Genomic DNA, 24,891 nt, shown 5'->3' with positions numbered 1-24,891 from the left:
CAGCTGAGCTGCTCATGATACCTCAGCGGGCCCTGTGGTCCTGTTGTGTGGTTGTGTTCCCATCAAAAGAGCACCCGTGAGAGCCACCGGATTGACAGCTCGGCTGACACATAGCTGGGGCTTCTGCAAATATTTACATTAGGCGTCAGAGAGAAGGATAAGCACGGATAATGGGGCGCAGTGTAAATAGGAATGTATGTGTTAGGGGGATGATCTTTCCCTTCTGAATAACCAGGGGAGGATTTTTGTAAAAAGAGTGATTTCAAAAGTGTAGGATAATTTGAAAAGCAAAACGAGCAAATCTTCCCAGGAATGGAAAGATGTCCTTTTGATCGCTTAAAATGTCATTTACCTATGTTTTTCTTTGAAAATTTTCCAAATTTATTTACCTCTTGATGCATATAGTTATTGTGTGCTCATTCCCGCCCCCCCCAGGTTATAAAATGTATTATGGCAGAATCTATAATAATCAAGGCCTGGGTATATCCTAGATCTATCTTGATTACAGTACATTCTGTATTCAGTATATGTACAACATAGGATTTGCTATAGTTCTTTGAATATTGTAGGTCCCCCAAAAGTATTTGTTGAATAGATTTCCTGAAGATATTAGTTATTTTGTAAGAATGGCAACATAATTGCCATGTAAGAACAAATTTAATTATTTCATGTTTCTGATAGTGTTTTATTGAATATCAAGTTAAAAAACGAACACACTGTTAGCAAAAAGCTTGGTATCTTTTACTGATATTTAAGGGCTTATTTTAAAGACTTCAAAGAAAAGAAATAGAAGAAAATGTTAATATTGGGAATACAACTCCCTCACCCATATTCTATTAATGATAAAATGAAAGCAGCAGCCCTAACTTTTTATTTCTTCAACATCTTAATAGTCAAAGTCCTTTTATACTTTTCTGAACTTTATCCATTATATAACAAAATCACATGTCTTTGAAACAAAAAGAAATTGACATTTTCATTTATAATTTATAAATGCCTCAGAGGTGATACTAGTAACCTGATTATTTTTATATTGATAAAAAAATCATGGACTTAAATTTTTTAAAAAAATCACCAAAAAACAAAACAAAATGTTTCAATGAAAAAATCATTTATACATATGCAACTCAACATTATTCGCAGAAAAATAAAGATACAACATTTGTAAATTTATGCACCTAAAAGAGAATGATACGTGTTTGGGGTTTACAAGAGATGGAATTAGCACATGTAAGTAGCTATTTAAGCGTCTCACTTATCTTGCTTTCCCATTGTGTATTCCTTCCACGTAAGGAAACCGGCACTGAAATGTTAAGGATCAGAAGTTTAAAATAGTAAACATATGTCACTCAAATTCACGATACACTAGTGAGACTACGAGCAAGGAATTCAGAGAAGCCATATAGATCATCCCCTTTCAACCTTCTTTATTATCTCATAGCAGTCAGATTTCCTCTCACAGTATCTTTCTTGATTTTATTTCCTATCATTTAATCGCTAATGTGGCTATTTTTGTGCCGAGTTCAGGTTACGCTCAATGTCTTTTGTTCATAAAGATAAAAATTAAACCACTGTGTCTCACACTTAGGGGTAAGAATCTAAGTCAGTCAAATGGCAAGCATTCTAAGAGAATTTTTAGAGATAGGATGGATTTTTAAAAGGAGATTATGAAATTTCTTTTCCCTACATGTTTTGAAATACAATCTTGTTTGTTTCTAATGGTCTGGATGCAATGGAGCAGATTTTTAGATCTGCAAGTCTAGAGCTCTATTTTTACTCAGTCTTTTTATCTTTATGTGTAATATATACAATTAATACATTTCAAAGTTATTACCTCATTTGTTTCCACAATATCTTTACAAGATAAAGCAGACTGGAATATCTTGAGTTCTTAACTATAATGTTAAAATTTTCTCCTTTAAATTTTTAAAAGATCACATTAGCTTTTTATATTATTATATATTTATTATTCAAGTCTGGGACAGTCTATATACCTGTTAGGTTTTAGAGGCCAATCTTAATGCTGTTTTCTCTTATCTTTGAAATTCTCTTAAGTTGGAATAATGTGGGAAGATTTTGATAGCCAAGGCATTGAATACAAATGTCAGGACCATTAATAGTAAGACAGCAATTTTTTATGGTTTTATCTAAATCCAAACCAGATGTTGAGTGGAGATAATTGCCTATGACATCCAGGCCTGTGTTTTTTGTTTTTTGTTTTGTTTTGTTTTGTTTCCTCAGAAATAGAGTATTGGGATTGTTTCTTTGATTTTGCTTTGGATACCTCAGCCATCTGATATTGTGCACACATTTTCGAGTTTAAAATGGTTTGTTGGCTTGAATTTGCTTAAATTTTACACAGCTTTCACAATGTTCCCTGACACAATTCTTTCTTGAGTTCCTTATATTGTTCCGCACCCAACCAACAACTTCTCTGGCATCCCAAGAGAGCACGTCTCTGAGAGTATGGATTGTACCATGTAGCTGATGACCTCAAATCAAACTGATAGTTCACAAACTATAGAAGCAGAAGTAAAGTGAGTCGGTTGTCTATTTTTATGTCATAATTTGGTAATGCCACAAGACTACATGTCAGCAGAGGAACTGCTTCTACTAACACTTATCAACCGCCTGCTACGTAGTGGGCAGCATGTAACATTTTGTTGTGAGGGCCATTATTACTGTCACCGTTTGCACACTGCAGAGCCGACCTGTACAAAGCCACACGCCCAGTCATTTGTTGCACCAGGATTTGAATCCAAGCAGCTTCATTCACTCCAGTGTCCACATTTCAAATCACTGCAGACCTCTGTGCCACCAACAGGGAGGCCGTGGTTCTCTGTGGTTGGGCATGTCCACATACCACATTCCTCAGTAAGTTTTCCTCCTTGGAGGCATTTTCTGCTTGACTCTGTGGGCATGGATTAAGCAGATGACTTTATGAATTAAGAGTATAAATATTCAAACACAGTCCTATTTGTGTGTTCACATGTCAGATCTGATAGAGCAATTTGTAAATTATTGGAACCATAGCAGGTAGCACTTAGTATTAGCATGATTTAAGAAAAGAGCCCTGGACTTAGAATCAGATAAGCTGGATTCGTATTCTGTCTTCCACTTGATAAATAAATGATTTGGGCAGATTAGGTGAGCTTGGTGAGTCTGGTCACTCATGTATAAGAGGAGGCAGTAATGCTTTTTCCATGACCAGATTGTTGTGGAGATTAAGCAAACTAATGCAAAGTAACAGTAAACAAAATGAGGGGTGCCTAGGTGGCTCAGTTGGTTAAGCTTCAGTCAGTCTTGTGTTCGGCTTAGGTCATGGTTTCATGGCTTCCTGGTTTCGAACCCCACATCGGGCTCTGTGCTGTTGGCGTGGAGCCTGCTTGGGATTTTCACTCTCCCTCACTCTCTACACCTCCCCTGCTCGCTCATGTGCTCTCTGTCTCTCACAAACAATAACAAATAAATAAACAAAATATAAATAAATAAAACAATAAAAAGTCATTTAAAAAAAGTACACAAATTGAAATATAGCAAGAAATAAATATATATGATCATGTCCTTTGCTTTCTTCCAAGGTTGATGGTTTAAAAATAGTTAAATTGGAGCACCTGGGTGGCTCAGTCGGTCAAGTGTCCGACTTGATTTTGGCTCAGGTCGTGATCCCAGCATCAGGAGACTGAGCTCTGCATCAGTCTCTGCTCTGAGCACGGAACCTGCTTGGGATTCTCTGTCTCTTCCTCTCTGTCCCTTGCCCCTGCTTGCACACACACCCTCCCTCTCCCCCTCTCCCTCAAATAAAATACATTTTAAAAAATAGTTAAAATTATCTGTTAAAAGTATTCAGAGACTCAGGGTATATAGCAATGGGTTATTTCATTTTTGACAACTGTAATTGATACCGGAAATAATTACCAATTCTTTAAACCTTTGTTATAAGAATTATTGTTGACAAATAGTTTATTTATTAGATTTTTTTAAATGTTTATTTTTAAGAGAGAGAATGGCAGAGTGCAAGCAGGGGAGGGGCAGCGAGAGACGGAGACACAGAATCTGAAGCAGGCTCCAGGCTCTGAGCTGTCAGCACACAGCCCGAAGTGGGGCTCGAACTCACCAACTGCAAAATCATGATCTGAGCCTAAGTCAGATGCTTAACTGACTGAGCCACACAGGCACCACATTAATAAATCATCTTAATTTAAGTATTAAGAGGTTAGGTTGAATGATTCATTATTTAATACAGTTAATAAATAAAGATAGTTTTTAAAATATTTTTGGAATCTGGGGTATCTGGGTGGCTCCATTAAGCATCCCACTTCAGCTCAGGTCATGATCTCATGGTTATTGAGTTTGAGCCCCATGTTGGGCTCTGTGCTGACAGCTCAGAGCCTGGAGCTTGCTTCAGATTCTTTTCTCTCTCTCTCTCTCTCTCTCTCCCTGCCCCTCCCCCACTCACGCTCTGTCTCTCTCAAAAATAAACATTTAAAAAATTCTTAAAAAAATTAAAAAAATATTTTTGGAATCTGACCCACCATGGAGACCTTATAAAATCAATTTAAAATTTATCTGTAGGGGCACTTGAGAGGCTCAGTCAGTTAAATGTCCAACTCGGTTTTGGCTCGGGTCATGATCTCATGACTCATGAGTTGGAGCCCTGCATCAGGCTCTGCACAGACAGGCGTGGAGCCTGCTTTGGACTCTGTCTCCCTCTCTCTGTGTCTCAAACATAAATAAATAAACATTAGAAAAATAAAATAAAATTAATCTTTATTTTTAAAATTAATGAAAAAAAGAATAGAATAAAGCAGAGTATACCACTCCTAGTAAACCTAAGTATTTTTTTGTGTGAAACTTTTCATTTGGTTTTACACACATGCGTGTGCACACATGCAAAGACACACATACACACTCACTTGCCTGGTCATATATATGTATATACTGGTTTGTGATATAAATATTGAGGGGTGCCTGGGTGGCTCAGTCGGCTAAGCATCCAACTTCTGCCCAGATCATGATCTCACGGTTCGTGGGTTCGAGCCCCGCATCAGGCTCTGTGCTGACAGCTTAGAGCCTGGAGCCTGCTTCAGATTCTGTGTCTCCCCCTCTCTCTGCCCATCCCATGCTCATGCTCTGTATCTCTCAATAATATTTATAAAAAATTTAAATATTGCTGCTTACCATGGATTTCAGCATCTAAAGTGTCACTGTTTCATGGCGCAATTAGTCTCCAAATAGTATGTTTGTTGCTTGTGTTCATTAGAAGGGTGACCGTGTATTGCTGCTGGTATTGTTTGGACTCAATCATGATTTTTCTCTCTTGTCCCATTACCACACCCTTGTGCCAACACATCCTTTACAGGTATGACGTTGAGTTTTACCTCAGTGCTCGCCAACCATCGTGCCAAGTAATTTAGAAGAATCTCCTGACGTCTCTTGCTTAAGGCTAATGATTTATTTAACTGATACATGCTCTTTGCTAGCAGTTGTTAGCCATCAAAAGGCAGCTTGGTGAATTGAAAAAAAAGATGAATTCTTCTTTTTCTTGTTTGCACTTTGTCCGATTATTCTTGCTAATTCTAATGGTTTTTGGTGTGCTAAAATTATCTCAGGAGAACAGTTCAGTAACTGCATAGCACATTTGGATCACAAGTCATTGTGCCATCTTGAATTCCTAAGACAGGGAGTTTTAGCAGAGCAAAAGTACAAGAAAGACCTGCCTGTTAGGTTGAAATTTTGCTGGAGAGGTTTGCATGTGAACCTTCACTCAGGCTGAGGCAGCTGGAGGAAAGGAGATGAAATCTCCGTACCAGACCTGGCAGGCCAGGTTGAAGTGCAGGCCACACAGATCCTCTCACAGATGTCAGGAAGTGGAGTGAGCAGAGAGTGAAAGCACCCTGATGAGTCCTGTTTCATTGTGGACTGCTTCAGAGCTGGGGGGAAGCATCCCTTCTCTGAACCACATGGCGAGGCATAGCCTTTACCCATCCCTCCTTCCCTGTCTCTGTCCCTCCGCACCCCCCTTAGAAAAGTGGTCAAAAAATAACTGGCTCAAAAGATGTTAGGGCTAAGAGAGAGAGTATGGCATAGTTGACATTGTACTTTTCAAAATATTTTAATAATCCAGCTTTCTATACTCCTTCACCGTCAACCTCTGAGTTTTACCCGCACCTCCATGCAAAACTGAGCTGAAAATATTTAAAGCTTAAAATGAGAAGTGGGTGGTACTGTGCATATAAAAATATGGTTAAAGAGTCTTTGCAATTTTTTAATCCCTTGATACTTATTTCATGCATATGCTTAAGAGCTATTGGAAAGGAAATTTTAATATTTTATTTTCCCAATTAAAGAGTTGTATTTTGCTCCCATTAAGATACTGTAGGCTTTGCTTTATTGGATCATTAATTAGCACTTTGAAAGGTTGAAGGGACTTATTCAGTGCGCATGTATCTTGCAGCACACAAGAGGTGTATATTAATGAAAGACTAAAACATACCCAGGAGTCCCTTATTGCCGTATTAAAACATTTATAAATGGGATTTTAATTTAAAGTGCTGCTAAAATGAAATGAAATGCTATATTGATTCTCAGGCCAGATGCTTTTTAGAAAATGCAGTGTTTTATTCCCACTCCAAATTATAACTTCATAGCTGACCTGGACACACGCAAAGATAACTCTGATGGCTGAATGCAAACATGTGAGCATCCCTGGAATGCTTTTTGTACACTAGGTGGCAGAGGGTTTCCGGGAATATCTCTCTGTATCAAGTATCATCAATTTGTTTAGCTTTGCAACTGAAGAGAAAAATTATTAAAGTTTTGGTTTTTTTGGTAGTGGGCTGTTTCTCCCTACTCTTAAATGGGGAAGTAGTTAATGAAATTTAAACTTCATGTTTTCTTTTGTCGAATCATTAACAAATGCAATAGATTTTCTCCGTAGTGAATTAATTTTTTTCCGTGCACAATAGCAGAAATAGGGTTTTATTGCTTTTAACTTTTATTTAATTTTATTTTACTTAGCTTAATTTCACTTTATCTTTATTTTAAATGTTACTCTAAAAGAACCACATATTTGGGTGTCTGGGTGGCCCAGTTGGTTAAGTGTTGGACTTTGGCTCAGATCATGATCTTGCAGCAGCTTGTGAGTTCCAGCCTGCATCTGACAGTGCGGAGCCTGCTTGGGATTCTCTTTCTCTCCCTCTCTCTCTGCCCCTCCCCCGTGTGTGTGTGTGTGTGTGTGTGTGTGCGCGCGCGTGTGCGCGCGCTCTCAAAATGAATGAGCTTTAAAAATAAATAAATAAATGAAACAACCTAATATCCGTTCTTCAATAGCATGATTATAATGAGTGTATGACAGGGGATAATGCTTCTCATTCTCACTACACTTCTTTATTTTTTAAGGACCTTTCACACAAATTATCCTCTTGGATCCTTACAATAACCCTGAGATATATTATCCTTTTACAAAACAGGAAATAAAGTTTAGACAAGTTCTCTGAGATTTAGTAGTAAATTGGAAAAGTAGACCTAAAATACTGGTGTATTTTTTTCCCATTCTTAGTTTCGACTTGGGCACAAGGAAATTCAATTAGAAAATTTGACTAAAAATGAGCTAGAAGCTGTAAGTATATTAGTAGAAATGGGAAATAGAAATATACTTTTTTTTAAGGCTGGCATATATACACTATTTAGCGAAGAAAGGAGAGAGAAACCAAACCAACTGACTTATTTAAAAATATTACCAGCAATACCCCAGATTATCAGCATTTCATATTATATCACAATGTTTATTTGCACTATTATTTTGGGTGTATTTGTAATAGAGTTTCAATGCATTCGATGCATGTTCCTTTTTTGGGTATTGGAAGAGAATAGTTCTTTTTGTAACAGATCAGTGCTTCCTCAAGCCTGCTTCTCAGACCAACTAATATCAGATTCACCCAGAATTTATTAAAGATGCAGACTTCTAGGTCCTACTCTAATCCTAATTAATCATACTCATTGGGAATTAACGCAAATATTTCCATTTTCAACAAGCATCTGAAATTTGGTCACCAGCTTTTAAGAAACAATAGATTTTACTTTTTTATATATAATATAGATACAAGAAGAGGTTATCTAAATAGGGTTATGATTATTCCAAATATCCTTTTCAGATATCAGAAATTATCACATAAATTTTATTCCATGTGAAAAAAAGATTGTGTAATAAATTAGTAAGTTAATTAGACCTATAAATAAAGGAAATTGGCACACACACTCATACACAGTCATATACATAGAGAAGGCACACTACAATGGAAGGTTTTCTTTTCTAGGTAAACGGTCATAAATGTCCTCAGTCAAAATTAGTTAATGAGGCAACATTATCCTTTGGAAAATAATTTGAGAAGTACCAACAGTTTTGTTTGTGCTACTGATTTTTATTTCTGATTCCTAAGTGATCTAAGAACTTTTTTACTTCCCTATACTTGTGTTTTTACTTAGCCATACTTGTTTTAGTATAAATTTGGCAGATTTAAGTACTGGTGATAATAATATTTTTGAGGGGTAACAATTTGTTATGCATGTCAGTGAATAATTGTAAATGCACACGTGTCAAATGAATTGAGCAGCTAAACAGTATAATAACACATGTAAGAGAAAGCAATATAATGGAAGATCAGTCGTACAATGAAGTATTTTCCAGCATTTGATTTGGGAGATATTCAGAGGAGCAACAAGGAAAATTAAAATTTCAACTAATTTTGGAGATATATTGTTAACAATATTAAGTACATTTTGTTTGTTTTTTTACTGTAAGATTTTTTCAAAACATTAGGCCAATGTACAATAAATTTCTTGGAGGCAATTGTATACTTTACAGTTTCCTGAAAATTTTGGAATATTTTGGCAACAAAATATTTTTCACTTAAGTATCTTGTAGGATTAGTATAGTATGGAAAAAGTTTAGAAAATCTGAATTCAAGGGGTACCTGTGTGGTCAGGTAAGCATCCAACTCTTGATTTCAGCTTCGGGTCATGATCTTAAGGTTTGTGAGTTTGGGCCCTGCATGGGACTCCGCACTGATAGCACAAAGCCTGTTTGGGATTCTCTCTATCCCTCTCTGTTCCTCCCTGTCCTCCCTCTCTCTCTCTCTGTCTCTCTCTCTCTCTCTCTCTCTCCGTCTCTCCCTTTCCCTCTCCCATAAATAAATATTCTTTTAAAAAGAAAATTTGAATTTAAGATTACAAAAGCAGTGATGAAGCACATAAACTACCCTTCTTAGTCTACTTAAGATAGTTTTTTTTTTTTTCTTTTTTTTCTGGCAGAAAACGATTGTGGATGATTTCAGTATGTCTTATTGTAAAAGTTTTAACAGCTCCTCCTATCTTCCTTCATCCAAAAGGCATAACTATCTCTTTTCCTAGTGATGAATTCTGCCTTTTCATGACTTCACACATGACAAAATAGCCTAGGAGGACCCAAATACAATAGGAAAGAAAGAAGAGTGTACCAAATTCATGGGTTATTGATTATAGGTCTGCTGGCTCTGATTTTGTGCCTTCCTATCCTTGTCATTATTATGGATTCTGATACATCCCATCTATTAGGAATTCACCTCTCTGTCTTCACCTTTGAACTGGCACTGATCACATGGAATTAAATTCAAGTCCAACTACAAAGACTGTTATTTTTATAAACTTTACAATTTTATAGTTACAATAATCATTCAGTTGCATCTGTTTTAATTTTCTAACCACTGTTAAGCATACAGCAACTGTATATTTACAGCATTTTTGAGAGATTACTTTTAAAAAATTGGATAGGAGGTCATCTATTTCTGTGTTACAAATTGCCTTGAATATAATGCTGCTATAGGCAAAACAAAATCATTGCTAGTATCCACTGCAGTATGGATTTGTTATACAATAATACTCCAGATAGGAAGCTCCAGAATGTTGGTCTCTGCATATGAATCTGTGTGAAAGTCACATATGGAAAACGTCTTTCCTCAACGATACAATAACATTGCAGCAAATGTCTAAGTACACGTTGCCATACTTCGGCTCTCAGGACGTTTTCTTGGTGTAACCACAATGGGGCGCTGCAGTGTCAGTGAGCCCCTCCGATGTTCCAGGACGGTGCGGAGTCCAGTGATCAGAAACCTATCAGACAGTGTGCGAATGAAGGGAAAGTGCAGCACCTGAAAGCTTGCTTTATGGGCTGAGCTGGAAAGATCTGCACCTGCAATAAAGACAATATTTATAAATGCATTACCTCAGGGGGAGTTAACTAGCATGGACTCAGAGTAATGCTTGTATTAGTCCAGGTTATAAATATAAGAATGTCTTTTTAGAGTCTATTAAATCTTCCTGCGCTATTTCCTAGAACCGTGAGATCTTGTCTGTCCCTCTATATTCAAATGCTTGTCTAATGCATGCATTCCTGTTGTTGTGCAACTACGGAATAAAGGAACACTGCCACGATTATGAAAAAATAGGAGAACCCTAAATACAGCTTATGAGAAAAATATTGTTGAAGCACTTTAACGCTAGCTAATCTGTACCCTATAGCAAACTTGTGAAACAGTTCGAACCTGTATTGTGACTCATGTTCTCCAAGCGGGGAAGCAAAATCCCAGAAAGCTTTAAAACATTGCCCAAATTTAAATCTAGTTGTAGAATCAACATTAGGGTCTGCTTCGTCCTCTTCTATTCCATAATTTCTTGCATTTTTGTTTGGTATATTTTCCATTATTCCTGGACTTGCTGTATCGTTTGTCTCTGTACTTACCCATCCCTCCCCACCGCCCCAGCACTCCTGTTCTCACTCACCAGCGGACAGAGGGGGTCACTTCCTCAGTTTCTGTTTCTCCTGTGTGCCCACTTACTTGTTGGAATAAGGAAACATAGTCAATAGCAGAAATGAAGGTGGGGATTGAAAGAAGGAGAGCTCTTGTTTGATTCTTTCTGTCCCAGTTCTCAAGAGTATATTGGTAGAAATATCCTGACCTCTGAATTACCATCAAGAAGTACAGAGCTCAAATGAAATCTGTATTCATCATCTCCCACATATGTTTTGCTTGTTAAAAAAATTATTTTGTGCAGTGTAAGACCAAAGTGTGATGTAGCCACCACCTTTCTGTGGTTTGAAGCAGAAATTCCAAAGTGGGGCACTTCAATCTGCAGATACCTATGTTTGTTCTTTAAAGCTGGAAAAATTCTGATACTTATGAGCCCTTATAGTTTGTACTGGTCTGTTTGGATCCTCTTGCAGTTATATGCTGAATATCAAGAGGAGCTCTTTGACGCATAAAACAGGGTTTATAATGTGCGTGTTTATCTTTCTAATTTTATTTTTTTTCTAGACCCAAGAAGACTTTTGGTTTTTTCTTTTGGATTACTTTGATGCACCTGTTACGATCCTGCTGAAAGCTCTATTGCTTCTCTGGAGCTCTGAGAAGAGCTTTGTACCTTTGAAATTTTCATTAGCTTTTGACTAACTGCCAAGACTGGGGCTGCTGTGGTGTGGTACAGAAGGACCCATGCACTGGGTTGCCAAATCCCAAACTCTTGTTTAGCGTGACTGCAAGAACCTCTCCAGCCCTCAGTACAGTAAAGAGCATTTGTGGAACAGAATCCTATTCCTTGCTAGGTGGTTGGTGCAAAGGCAGAGTTAGTGCCGGGCAATCCAGAAGCCAATAGGGACAGCACCAGAACACGTTTTTTAGGTGAGGGGTGGAAAGGTTCAAGGAAGGGGCAGATGAGGTTTGCCAAATATTGAATATAAAGGAAGATATTTTTAAAAGGTGCCAAGCACTGACCTTATTCAAATTTCTTCCACCTTGTGTAGACACAAGATGCAAGACGTTTTGGATTAGAAATAATAGAGTTAATTTAGAATATCAAGTTAATTTTTAGAAAGTAGAATGTTACCATTTTTTTTGAGATTTAACTGAATGATACTAGCACTTAAAACACCTCCTCCCCCAAGAGTTAAATCCTATCAATGTATATACTGATTTTGATAAGAAAATCAATATTTAGGCTAAGATTTTTAGATTATTTTAAATGAAAGGTTTAATGTAACATTCAGGAATACCTAAAAGTACTCTTCAAATTCTGTTACATAAACATGTGTATTTATATCTATGTCTCTTTATGTCTCTCTCTGTGTATATAGATCCACATCCATTATATCTGTCTCCTGTTTGCAGGCTTCGTAAATTCAGTTTTAGCACAGTATGTGAGGGAAAGGCTCCTCCATAATATTCTGTATTTTTACAGATGTAACATTGAAATTCATTCTCAACTTCTTGGTGGAATGCAGTAGCTTTTGATTGCTGATGTTCTACCATCACTTTGTGGACTGAATGCTATTTTACGTGAGGACGGCAGACACCTGAGGTCTGCTTTTTATGTACACATGCATTTGGAAGATTTCAAGTACGTTACAGACATCACTGCATTCCAGTTGTCTTCAGTGCTAACTTGAGAGGGCTGGCACCAGTGACTGGAGAGGCTGCTGTCTTCACTAAAGAGCAAGCCCACAGCAGCCCAGAGCACGCAATGCTCTTGGTGTAGAGTGAGGGAAAGCAGTGTAACTCTGTTTACACCCCTGCTTTCCTTGAATCTTTTAAAAAATCTTTTTCTAAGTTTACTTATTTATTTTGAGAGAGAGAGAGAGAGATAGAGAGAGAGAGAGAGAGCTAGCTAGCAGAGGAGGGACACAGAGCGAACAAGAGAGAGGATCCCAAGCAGGCTCCGCACTGTCAGCACAGAACCCAACGTGGGGCTCAAACCCTCCAACCATTAGATTATGACCTGAGCCGACAACTCTGCCACCCAGGTGTCCCTTTCCTTGAATTCTTCTAATACTTGATTTTTTATAATATTGTTTCCTCAGAAAAGTTGATGGAGGTGGTGTATTAGGCAATGTGCCGGCCCCACGGACACAGATCATCTGACTTAAGGTGATGAAAATCTGGACCTGATTCTACCCCATCACATATGTCACAACGTAACCTATATTCCTGCTCCTATTGACCTTCAGGCTCTGGCCCCAGCAGTGCCTCCCCACCCTACATGGGACCCGATTTCTCACCCAAGACAAATAGAGTTCTGCCTCTGCCTCGGTTTGTGTTTTCCTATTTAGTTTCCACTTAAAAAAATAGATTTATTCACAAGTAAGAAATATTTTATTTTTCCTAAAGCAAAAAATAATTTCAGTGAGATTCCCCCCTTTCTTCCCCTTCTTTTCTTCCTTCTTTTCCTCCACTTCTTCCTCCTCTTATCCCACTCCTTCCCACGTCTACTACACAAGCACATCGTGAGGTACTTGAAGAGCACTTACCTGGATTATGTCTGGATGGCAAAGGAATATCACTCGTTGCCCCATTATTCCAGAAGCTTACCTAGCTAAATAATGTTACACAATCTAAGTACTTGGTCCTCAGAGGGATCAATAAGGGCTAAGTTAGCCCAAAAGGGCTTCATTTAATAAATATTTAACTATGACTTACTGTGTGTAATTTATTTGTGTTTGACTGTACTGCCTCCCACATTCATCCTTCTGCCATTGTAAGCTCTTCATGGGCAGGGATTGTGTTTGTCTTGTGCAAATTTGTGTGTCCTCTGCCTGTGACACACAAGGCAGGCATTGGAGAGTATTTGTTGAATGCATGCATGCGTATGCAGTGAATGTGTAAATGAATGTCTATGGAAGAATTGTAGGAGGTACTTTTTTTTTTTCCTTTTCAAGGAGATTCTTTTTTTCTTCCCTTGATAGAGAAGCTATTCCCAGACAAATAGCATGGGTTAGAGGACTATGAAGGGCAAGATGGATTTAGTTTCAGAGAGGGAAAAGATGCTGTCAGTGGGGTTACTCATTGCTTGTTCCTATTCAGTGTAGTTTAAGGAAGGGTGAATTCATGCAGCATTGAAATCAAGGGGAAGATAATTAACTGCTTACTCATTTATATGCCTTCATCCTAGGAACCAGCTGTTTCCTGGATCATATTTTATTACAATTTTTATTTATAGTAGGTCTTTGTAAGAAAAACATCCGGTGCAGCAGAGCTCAGCAGTTGGTGTATAGTAATGCATATTTTAAAGCCCATAGAAAACACTCTGTGAGCTACCCTGGAAAAGCAAGGGTGCCAGTTTCTCTCACCCTTTTTAAAGCTGTGAAGGATTTCTCCTGGGGTTTTGGCAAGTGGTAGAATGGAAAGATGAGTAGGCTGGCGGTTAGCCATGATGGATCTGAATCCTGACCCTTCCGCTTGGCAGCGGTGTGGCCAAGGTGAATTAACCTGGGTGTGCCTCAGTGAAAACTTGCCTCCCAGGGCAAAGAGGTGTGAGGAGAGAAAGATGTCAAGTATGTGAACTCAGAACTCCTCTTTTCCTGTTTCCCCGTATGCATTTTTTCTTGTTCTGAAAGCCTACTCACACAATTTAGGAATTAATCCCATTGGAATTATTTTACTTGTGCTAGTTGTGAATTTTAACTTATTCTTAAGGACTTTGTGGGAAGGCCCATATCATATACCTGTTCCATTTTACTTTGTAATATACCTCAAAATACCAAAATACAATGTCATCTCTAGATATATTTTTTCTATTCTTAGGAATAGGGATTGAACTCCCTTGGATTATGAATGCACGGATTTCATATTGCATTTTCACCGTGTTTAACTGAAATGAATTGTTTTTATAATACAGTCTAAAAAAACAGATGTTATACAACTTAAAGAATCAGGGTGAGAACAGCAGCTGACCCTTGAAAAGCATGGGGGTTATGAGAACTGACTCCCCCAACACACACACAATTGAAAATCAGTGCATACCTTCAACTCCCCAAAAACACAACTACCAATAGCCTACTGTTGACTGAAGCCTTATTGATGACATAAACATCCAATTAACATATTTTGTATGTTATGTATATTATATACAACATTCTTATAGCAAAGAAAATGCTATTAAGAAAATCATAAGGAAAAGATCATACACTGATAGTACTGTATTGTATTCATCAAAACCAAAATCCACGTATAAATGGACCTGCGCAGATCAAACCCGTGTTGTTCAAAGGTCAGTTGTACATCTTTTGGAGCCCTTCATTGTAGCAATTGTTATGAATCGTTTCAGAGAAGCTTGTGGAAATATGCAGTCATGTCTGTAGATGGCACCATTGCACCAGATGGAATGAAACCATAATTAGGTATGTGAGTTCTTTCCCAGAACAGTCCACCTGTTTAGTGTCAAGTGTATGCTTAAGAATCCACGACACCAGTTTTTGGAATTGGGAAATGATGTCTGGGAAGAAGATACGCATTTTGGGGGGGGGGTGGAATGTGAAAAATCAAGGACAACCTGATGAGTTCTGTAATAATTGTTTCCATTTTTTAAAAGTATTTTAGAGGAGAAAAGACAGTTGATGAAACATCCAGATGGGAGGCTTCACTTTTTTTCAAGTGTTTATTTAAATTCCAGTTAGTTAAAGAGAGTGTAATATTAGTTTCAGGTGTATAATTTAGTGATTCAACACTTCCATAAAACACCTGGTGCTCATCACAAGTGCACTCCTTAATACCAACACCTATTTAACCCATTCTCCCACCCACCTCCCCTCTGGAAACCATCAGTTGGTTCTCTGTAGTTAAGAGTCTCTGGGGTGCCTGGATGGCTCAGTTGGTTGAGTATCTGACTTTGGTTCAGGTTGTGATCTCACCATTCGTGAGTTCTAGCCCCAAATTGGGCTCTGTGCTGACAGCTCATAATAAGTAAATGACCATCAAAAATTTTTTTAAAAAAAGTCTACTTCTTGGATTGGGGAGGATTCATTTTTATTTTCTGGAAACATTTAATTAAACTACAGAGGACCACAAGTAACTGGACTTATACACTGATTAATGTCAGTCCTAGAACACCCAAAATAAAATTTTGCAATCTTCCCTATTCCTCCAACATTCTTTATGTGATAAAGAAATTTTTATTCATTTTTTCATTTTCTTATGACTAGTTTTCTTTCTCATTTATGTAAGCTGTTCACTTCTTTTTTTTTTTTTTTAACATTTATTTACTTTTGAGAGAAAGAGACAGAGCGTGAGGGGGAGAGGGACAGCGAGAGAGGGAGACACAGAATCAGAAGCAGGCTCCAGGCTCTGCGCTGTCAGCACAGAGCCCAAAGCAGGGCTCAAACTCCCGAGCCGTGAGATCATGACCTGAGCTGAAGTCGGACACTTAACCGACTGAGCCACCCAGGTGCCCCGTCTTTTTTCTTTATTAAAAAGATCTGTGATTAGATTTATGTGTTTATTTATTGTATTAGATTTATGTGTTTATGTGGTCAGGGTAATAACATTTCATTCTTTACATACATTTTTGTGGTTTATGAATCATTAAGGGAAATTTCACCTAAAAGGGTGTTTTTGTAAACTCATTATTAGGATACATTATTGGAATAAATTGTGCAGTCTTGTAATAGAAATTAGCATCTGAGCACTGCTGTTACCAAATGCAATTGATATATAACATGGGGAAGTTGTTTATATTCTATTCTAAATTGCAGTTGATTGAGAGAAATGATTAGCACCATATTGTTTGCTGCTGATATATGTAAATTCTTTATTTTTTAATTATTGTGTATCAGATTGTCCAGTGGCCTGAATACAGCAACTACTAGGCCTCTCTACTTTCAACAAATTGCACTGGGACAAATATTGCATCAGACCTCATTGATACAAATAGCAAACAACACTCAACTTTTCATGCTTCTTTTTATTATAAATAGTGGGACTTCTATGTAATTGATATTGTTAAAATGATCCTAATAAATTAAGTTTTACATAAATGATCATAGCTATGATTATGTAAATATTATAGTTCTAAGATTATTTATATTTATCCTTAAATATGACACATAGCATAAAACATAAATGTGCAATTTAATGAATGCATATAAAGTGAACCTCACATAAACACCATCAAATCAGAAGATAAAATTTTGCCAGCATAGGGTCTCTTGCCAGATTGTAAACTGTTTCCCCAGATGTAACCGATATTCCTGACTTTACTGAGAATCATTCCCTTGCACTTTATTTTATTTTATATTTATTACTTTTTAAAATATTTATTTACTTTGGGGAGAACACAAATGGGGGAAGGGCAGAGAGAAAGGAGGACAGAGGATCCAAAAGTGGGCTCTGTGCTGACAAGCTGACAGCAGTGAGCCTGATGTGGGGCTCCAACTCATGAACCATGAGATCATGACCTGAGCCAAAGTTAGATGCTCAACCCACTGAGCCACCCAGTTGCCCCTCCCTTGCATTTTAATATATATCATCTATATATACATTCTCAAGTAACAGTTTTGCTTTTTTTTAACATGTGTCTTACTGTATATATTATTTTGTGGCTGACCTCTAATGCTTAGTATTTGTAAGATCCATCTATTTTAATATGTGCACCTGTAATTTATTCATTTTAATTGCTGAATATTTTATGACTATCACACAATTTATTGATCTGTTTGCCTGGTGGTGGACATTGGGCGTTTCCATGTTGGGGCTCTGAAGAACAATGCTGTCAGTAGCTGTCTTATATATATATACTTTTGTACGTGTGTATGTTTCTGTACAGTATATACTGAGAAGTGAAATTGCTGGTCGTAAGTTCTTTTGCACTCTGAAATTTGCAAGGTAATTCTATATGGTGTTACAATATTGTTGTACCAACTTCTGCTCCAACCAGCAGAAAATGAGACTCCTGTTGCCACACCTTTACCAATACATAGTGTTGTCAGACTTTAAAATTTTCTGCTCTCTCAGTGAGTTAGTGATATCTTGTTTTAATTTACATTTCCCTCATTTCTAATGGTCATTGACTATTTGAGTGTCCTCTTTGTAAGTGCCCATTTATTAAGATTTTGTCTTTTTATTAATGCTTGTAGGAGTTTTGTTGTTTTTGTTTTTCTAGCCTCTCTTTAATTATACTTTAAAAAATATTTTCTTCTATACTTTGGTTTGTATTTACCATTGTCTTCATGGTGAACTTTGATGCACAGAAGTTCTTGATTTTCGTATCATAGAATTTACTCCAGGAAATAAAGATCGGCTCTTATGAAATTTTCTCAAAGTATAGTGGATATGTATTTCCCATATAAATGCACCTAGACCCAAGTTTTATACAGAGGGTGGTATAAGTCCTGTTTGTTTTATTTTCTACTTACATGTATGCCACCACTCGACTCCAAACTATTTTCTGTTTAGCTTGCTTTTCTCCATTACTCTACAGTGTTAAAGATCTCATTTATCAAACATCCATAAAAAATGGGTCTGTTTCTGAGGTGTTTTATTCCATTCCATTGGTCCAAGTGCCTATCCTTGTGTGAATATCGTAGTTTGTTAATTATTAGATCATTATAATAAGTTCTGTATGTCTGGTTGAAACTAGTTCTTTTTCAACAGTGTTTCAGAGCTTATAATTTTGTATATATTTTAGAAGTAGCTTGTCAAATACTGCCAAATTTAATGGGATTGTGAGTGGGTTTACACTGCATTAAATTCTCTACAATATTTCAACTTCCAAGCAGTGAACATGGTGTATGTCTTGATTAGTTAACCCCTTTTAATTTCTTTAATGTTGCACAATAAATTTTCATAATTTTCTTGGATGATGTCTTTCACATTTGTTTATAGTTATTCCTAGAATATCTAAATTAATACTGATAGATGCTGTTGTAATTTATTAAAAATTTGTTTTCCTACTGTTGCTAGTGAATAGGAATGTAATATATCTTGTATGCCAATTTTCTATCCAGTAACTTTGTAGTACTACTTAATTAATTCTAGAAATTATCTAAAGTTCTTTTGTATATAATACTATTAGTTGGGAAAAGATAGGGTGTTTTTTTTTCACTTCCTTTCCATCCTTATACATTCTATTTATTGTTCTTGTCACGTTGTCTAAAATGTCCCCCAATGTTGAAAAAATTAGAGATAATGGTTTTTCTTGGTTCCAAAATTACAGTGATAGTTTGGTTATTCACCAATGAACTTTTTTGTAACTTTTGTAAATCTTAAGTCAGATAAGGAAAGTTACCTTCAATTCTTATTTTGCTAAGAATTTTTATAACGAATGGGTATTAAATTTTATTAAATGGATTTTCCTTTTCAAATAGAAGTACAGTTGACATGCAATGTTATATTCATTTCAAAAGTACAACTTAATGCTTTGATAATTCCATACAATGAGCTCTACTCACCAGAATAATAGTTACCATGTATCACCTTACAATACTATTAGAGTATTATTGACTATGTTTCCCGTGCTGTGCTTGTCATCCTGTGACTTATTTATTTTATAATTGGAAGTTTATACCTCTTAATCACCTTCACCTATTTTGCCCATCCCTTCAACCTTGTCCCCTCCGGCAACCACCAGTTTATTCTCTGTGTAAATGGATTTTCTTTTTAAACTATTTTTAAATTTTTAACATTTTCATTGCAGTCAACATACAGTGTTATATTAGTTTTAGATGTACAACGGATGTAGTGATTCAACACTTCCATACATCACCAGGTGCTCATCACAACAAGTGCCCTCCTTAATTCTCCTTACCTATTCAACCCATCCCTCCTACACATCCCCTCTGGTAACCATCAGTTTGTTCTCTGTACTTAAGAGTCTGTTTCTTGGTTTGTGTCTCTCTCCCTTTTTTTTTTTCTCTTTGCTCATTGGTTTTGTTTCTTAAATTCCACATATGAGGGAAATCATATGGTATTTGTCTTTCTCTAATTTTGCATAGCATTATACTCTCTAGCCCCATCCATGTGGTTGCAAATGGCAAGGTTTTGTTCTTTTTTTATGGCTGAGTAATATTCCTGGGTGCACCCACACACAATCTCTTCTTTTTATTTTATTTTATTTTTTTATTTTTTTATTTTTTTTAATTTAATTTAATTTTATTTTTTTCAATATATGAAATTTATTGTCAAAACGGTTTCCATACAACACCCAGTGCTCATCCCAAAAGGTGCCCTCCTCAATACCCATCACCCACCCTCCCCTCCCTCCCACCCCCCATCAACCCTCAGTTTGTTCTCAGTTTTTAAGAGTCTCTCATGCTTTGGCTCTCTCCCACTCTAACCTCTTTTTTTTTTTCCTTCCCCTCCCCCATGGGTTTCTGTCAAGTTTCTCAGGATCCACATAAGAGTGAAAACGTATGGTATCTGTCTTTCTCTGTATGGCTTATTTCACTTAGCATAACACTCTCCAGTTCCATCCACGTTGCTACAAAGGGCCATATTTCATTCTTTCTCATTGCCCTGTAGTACTCCATTGCACACACAATCTCTTCTTTATCCATTCATCAATCAGTGGACACTTGGGCTGCTTCCATATTTTGGATATTGTAAATAATGCTGCTCTAAACATAAGGTGCATGTATCCCCTTGAATTAGTGTTTTTGTATTCTTTGGGTAAATACTCAGTAGTGTGGTTGCTGGGTCATAGGGTACTTCTATTTTTAACTTTTTGAAGAACCTGCATACTGTTTTCCACAGTGGCTGCACCAGTTTGTGTTCCTACCAACAGTGCCTGAGGGTTCTTTTTTCTTCACATCCTTTCCAACACCTGTTGTTTCTTGTGTTATTGATATTTGCCATTCTGACAGATGTGGGGTGTTGTCACATTTGTAGTTTTGATTTGCATTTCCTTGATGATAAGTGATGATGAGCATCTTTTCATGTGTCTGTTGGCCATTTGGAGAAATATCTGTCCATGTTTTCTGCACATTTTTTAAATACAATTATTTGTTTTTTGAGTATAAAGTTGTAGAAAAATAGTTTATTTTTGGTTTGGTGTACCTTGCCTCAGGTGGCAAACATATCTAGAAAGAAGTTGCTATGGCCAATGTCGGGGAAGTCTCCACCTGTGCTCTCTTCTAAGATTCTTACAGTTTCATGTCTCACATTTAGGTCATTAATCCATTTTGAATTTATTTTTGTGTATGGTATAAGAAAGTGGTCCAGTTTCATTCTTTTGTATGTTGCTGTCCAGTTTTCCCAATATCCTTTGTAGAAGAGACTGTCCTTTTCCCTTTGGTTACTCTTGCCTACTTTGTCAAAGATTTGTTAATGGTATAGTTGTGGGTTCATTTCTGGGTTTTCTATTCTGTTCTATCAATCTATGTGTCTTTTTTTGTGCCATGCAATACTGTTTTATTACTGCAGCTTTGTAATATAACTTGAAGTCCGGAATTGTGATGCCTCCAGCTTTGCTTTTCTTTTTCAAGATTGCTTTAGCTATTTAGGGTGTATTGTGGTTCCATACAAATTTTAGGACTCTGTGAAATATACTGTTAATATTTTGATAGGGATTGTATTGAATGTGTGGATTGTTTTGGGTAGTAATGACATTTTAACAATATTTGTTCTTCCAATCCATGAGCATGGAATGTTTTTCCATTCTTTGTGTCTTCAGTTTCTTTTATCCGTGTTTATAGTTTTCAGAGTACAGGTCTCTCACCTCTTTGGTTAAGGTTATTCCTAGGTATTTTACTATTTTTGGTGTAATTGTATATGGGATTGTTTTCTTAGTTACTCTTTTTGCTGCTTCATTATTAGTGTGGAAGTGCAATAGATTGCTGTGCATTGATTTTGTATCCTGTGAATTACTATAAAAGGATTTTCTTCATGTATTATGATCATGTGATTTCTTCTAATCCGTCAATATAATTAATTATACTAATTGGTTAATGCTAGCTACTTTTTATTCCTAGAATAAACCTAACTTAGGCATTACATATAATCCCTTTTGAACATTGCTGAAATCAATTTGTTAATATGTTTATGGAACTTTTGCATTTGTGGCTATGAATGGGACTGCCTTGAGGTTTTTAAATATGCCAAAAATTGGAATTAAAGTAGAAACAAGTTGCAATGTGTTATATACATGCAAAATAGAAAATGTTTCTTTAATTGTGAAATTCTCTATTTTTCCTAGTAAATAAAAATTGTTTTTATGTGAAATTTTAATACTACCTTGTAATTCTAAAGATTTATTTCACCTGCCTCACTAACAGTGGTCACAAAGTATGGTAAAGCTTAATACTTTCTTTCTTAACTCATACAGAACTTACCTGTTTTCTATATGTAGGGCTTCAGAGGACAGTGAAGCCGATTAAATTCCATTCTCCTCTACTTTTCCAAAAACAAAGATTCAGTTAAAATTCATTGGCATCTAAATTTATTGTCTTTCCATCTTCTCCTGACAAATGAATCAGGGACTCCAGTGTTACAAAATGGCTCAAGTTGGTGACTGACGGCTTGCAGTTGACTTTGGCATGAGTGACTTCTAATGCTGGGATGTCTGAGACTACACACTTGGCCTTCACTCTTGGTCTGAGAAAGACATGTTTGAAATCCCACTCTGTTCTACCAATTCAGTTACACTTGTACTCGGCAGTGTGGACATAGCTCTGGCAGAGAACTGATTTTTCCCAAGAAAGTCTTAAAGCACAAAAGCAATGTGAGATAAAACCTTTCCTCTTAAGAATACTGAAGATGTACTGGAGATAAATGATACCTATGTGAAACATTTTTAACGTGATGTAAAATAGTATGTGATCTCTTTCCAAAACAGATGAGATAGCAAACAAATATTTTTAGAGTTCAGAAAAATGAAAGATTAGGTATAAGTGGTGGGATGTGAACTAGGATTTGTTGGATTTGTCTGAGAAGATAGATAAAAGAAGACAGTAGAGGTTGGAGGGTTTGCTATAAATAACATTCCCTGTTATCCTCTCATTGTAAATTTTCTGAATCTTCAAAGGCAGACTATATTCAATAACTGATATGTTAAATGATTGCTATTATCTCAGCCCTGTTCCAGCCTTTACATGTGTTATCTCATTTAATCTTTGGAGAAACCCTGCAAAATAGCACTTACAGATGAAGAAGCTGAGGAACAGAGATCTCAAGGAAACTTGACAAAGGTCAGGCAAGTGCTGAGGGATAACAGAGAGTTGACCCAGGCATCTACTGAAATTCTGATGCTTTAAACTGTCATTATATTCCTGCTATGTGGTGATTATGAAAAAGAGAAGTGTGTTGTTGAAGGAGAATGAAAATGATAATCACAGATACCTCAAACCTAGAATGTTTCCACACTCACTCTGTCAAAATCATCTGATAATGACCTTAAGACTTGGTAGCTCTATTATTAGTTTTAGAAACTTGTTAGGATGGATGGATATATATATATATATATATATATATATATATATATATATATGTGTGTGTGTGTGTGTGTGTGTGTGTGTGTGTATTAATTGAAGTATATTTTTCAACTTAATATTTTTCTGTGCCCATGAAGTTTGCTTAGAGTCCTTAACAGTTATCTAAATGTTTAGATTCTGATATATGCTTAACCTATGTAGAGATTGGAGTCTGTTTGTAAGGAGATAATGGGATAAAGCTAAGAAGGAAAAGGATAAAATGGCAAACTATGTGTTAATGGAAGTAGCACTTAATCCAGGTTTTGAACTGCTGAAGGATGAAGAAGTGAGAACTAAAGGAATGCATCCTATCACTCAGTCCTTCCCATGTGTGTTGTGAGAAGTTTAACATATTATGCCACTAACCCTCAAACTACCATTACATGAGAAAGAGCTACCACGTAGACCCCAGCAATCTAGATGTTCACTCACCATAGCCCTTACGTGTGTGTAAAAATCACATCATTAACAAAATGTGTCCTTTTTGCTTAATGTTCCATAGATACAAATTACAACTCAGTAGACCTTCATGGCCAATCCTAAATTAGAGTACAGTAACCAAAAGGAATTAAGAAATTACATGGATGCCCCCATTTAAACTTAGTCAAATAATTAAGTTTTATCCTCAGATGTTAGATGCAGAGCTGAGACCAGAACTAGCTTCTTCTCACTCCAGATCCATGATGTATCTTTTTTCGTATCTATTTTTTTCTACTTTCTGCAAGTTGAGATGGATGGTTCATTTTGATCTGTAATCTTTTATTAAATTCTTAGGAATTACGACCAAAACTGTACAAAGTATCATTAAGTTGCGTAAAACCAATCTGCAGTGTAAGAGTCCTTCTGAGTAGAATCCAGTGTCCTAACACTCTTTGCCCATTATCAATATCTATAACTGTCAGTATCCCCCTTATTTGATTGCTGTTTCATTTCCATTCGATCAATCTTTCAATATTTCCAGAACCAATGTTTACAATCTTACATATAATATCTGGCATTCAACCTTCTATTTCTAAGACCATTTTTCCTAGTGGCTGAACCACTTTGAAAGAATCAATATGATGTAGTATGTTCTAGTGTTCTAACTGAGACTATTCTTTGGGACCACCTGGAATCATGGGCTAGGACAGAGTGCATTGGCTAGGTAAAACGGTAAGTGTTCAGCTATTATTTAATAAAATCAATGCAGTTAAAATCTTCAGGGAAGGGGTAAGACTGTATAAGTCTAATTCACTCTTCTCCATGCCTAAAACAGTATAATGCATGGTTATGTGCCATGTGAAAGGTTTCTGAAGAACATAAAATTAGGTTTGGAACCAATCCAATACAAATGAAATAAATGGATACAAAGAAAGAAAGATCAAGTTTTAATTGAATTGTGTTGTCGTGAAATATTGAAGGAAGGAAATTAGGACATTACGTTGAAGGAGGGACAAGGAGAAAGGACTGACAGGAACTTTCAGAAAGCATTTAAACACCAGACAGCATTTTAATTATAAGAGTATTATGAGACTCAGTACTTGTCATAGATTCATAGCAGTCTAATTTTGTCATGTGGGAAAGAGAAATGTGTTAGACTAAGTTTCTAATAGTATCTGAGGTACTTAGTAGTTTGTGTTGTTACATAA

At 36.5% G+C, this 24,891-nt stretch overlaps 1 protein-coding gene across 3 annotated transcripts in view; it reads left to right on the top strand.

Moving 5' to 3' along the window:
- Window positions 1-24,891, top strand: part of GPC5 (glypican 5) — a 1,417,426-nt gene that overhangs the window by 373,853 nt on the left and 1,018,682 nt on the right. Inside the window, exon 6 of one of the 3 annotated variants that reach the window (XM_060636858.2) lies at window positions 12,890-13,448. The exons of the other annotated variants lie outside the window; for them this stretch is intronic. Within the exon in view, the coding sequence (XP_060492841.1) occupies window positions 12,890-12,950 (61 nt within the window). The 3' untranslated portion in view covers window positions 12,951-13,448. Of the gene's footprint in view, window positions 1-12,889; window positions 13,449-24,891 lie in introns of those variants that run through there. 3 annotated transcript variants of the gene reach the window in all.

The sequence above is a fragment of the Panthera onca genome, chromosome A1, assembly GCF_046562875.1.
Source record: "Panthera onca isolate mPanOnc1 chromosome A1, mPanOnc1 haplotype 2, whole genome shotgun sequence".
NCBI lineage: Eukaryota > Metazoa > Chordata > Mammalia > Carnivora > Felidae > Panthera > Panthera onca.
Note: the sequence above shows the minus strand (reverse complement) of the source record. Positions and strands in the feature narration are given on the sequence as shown.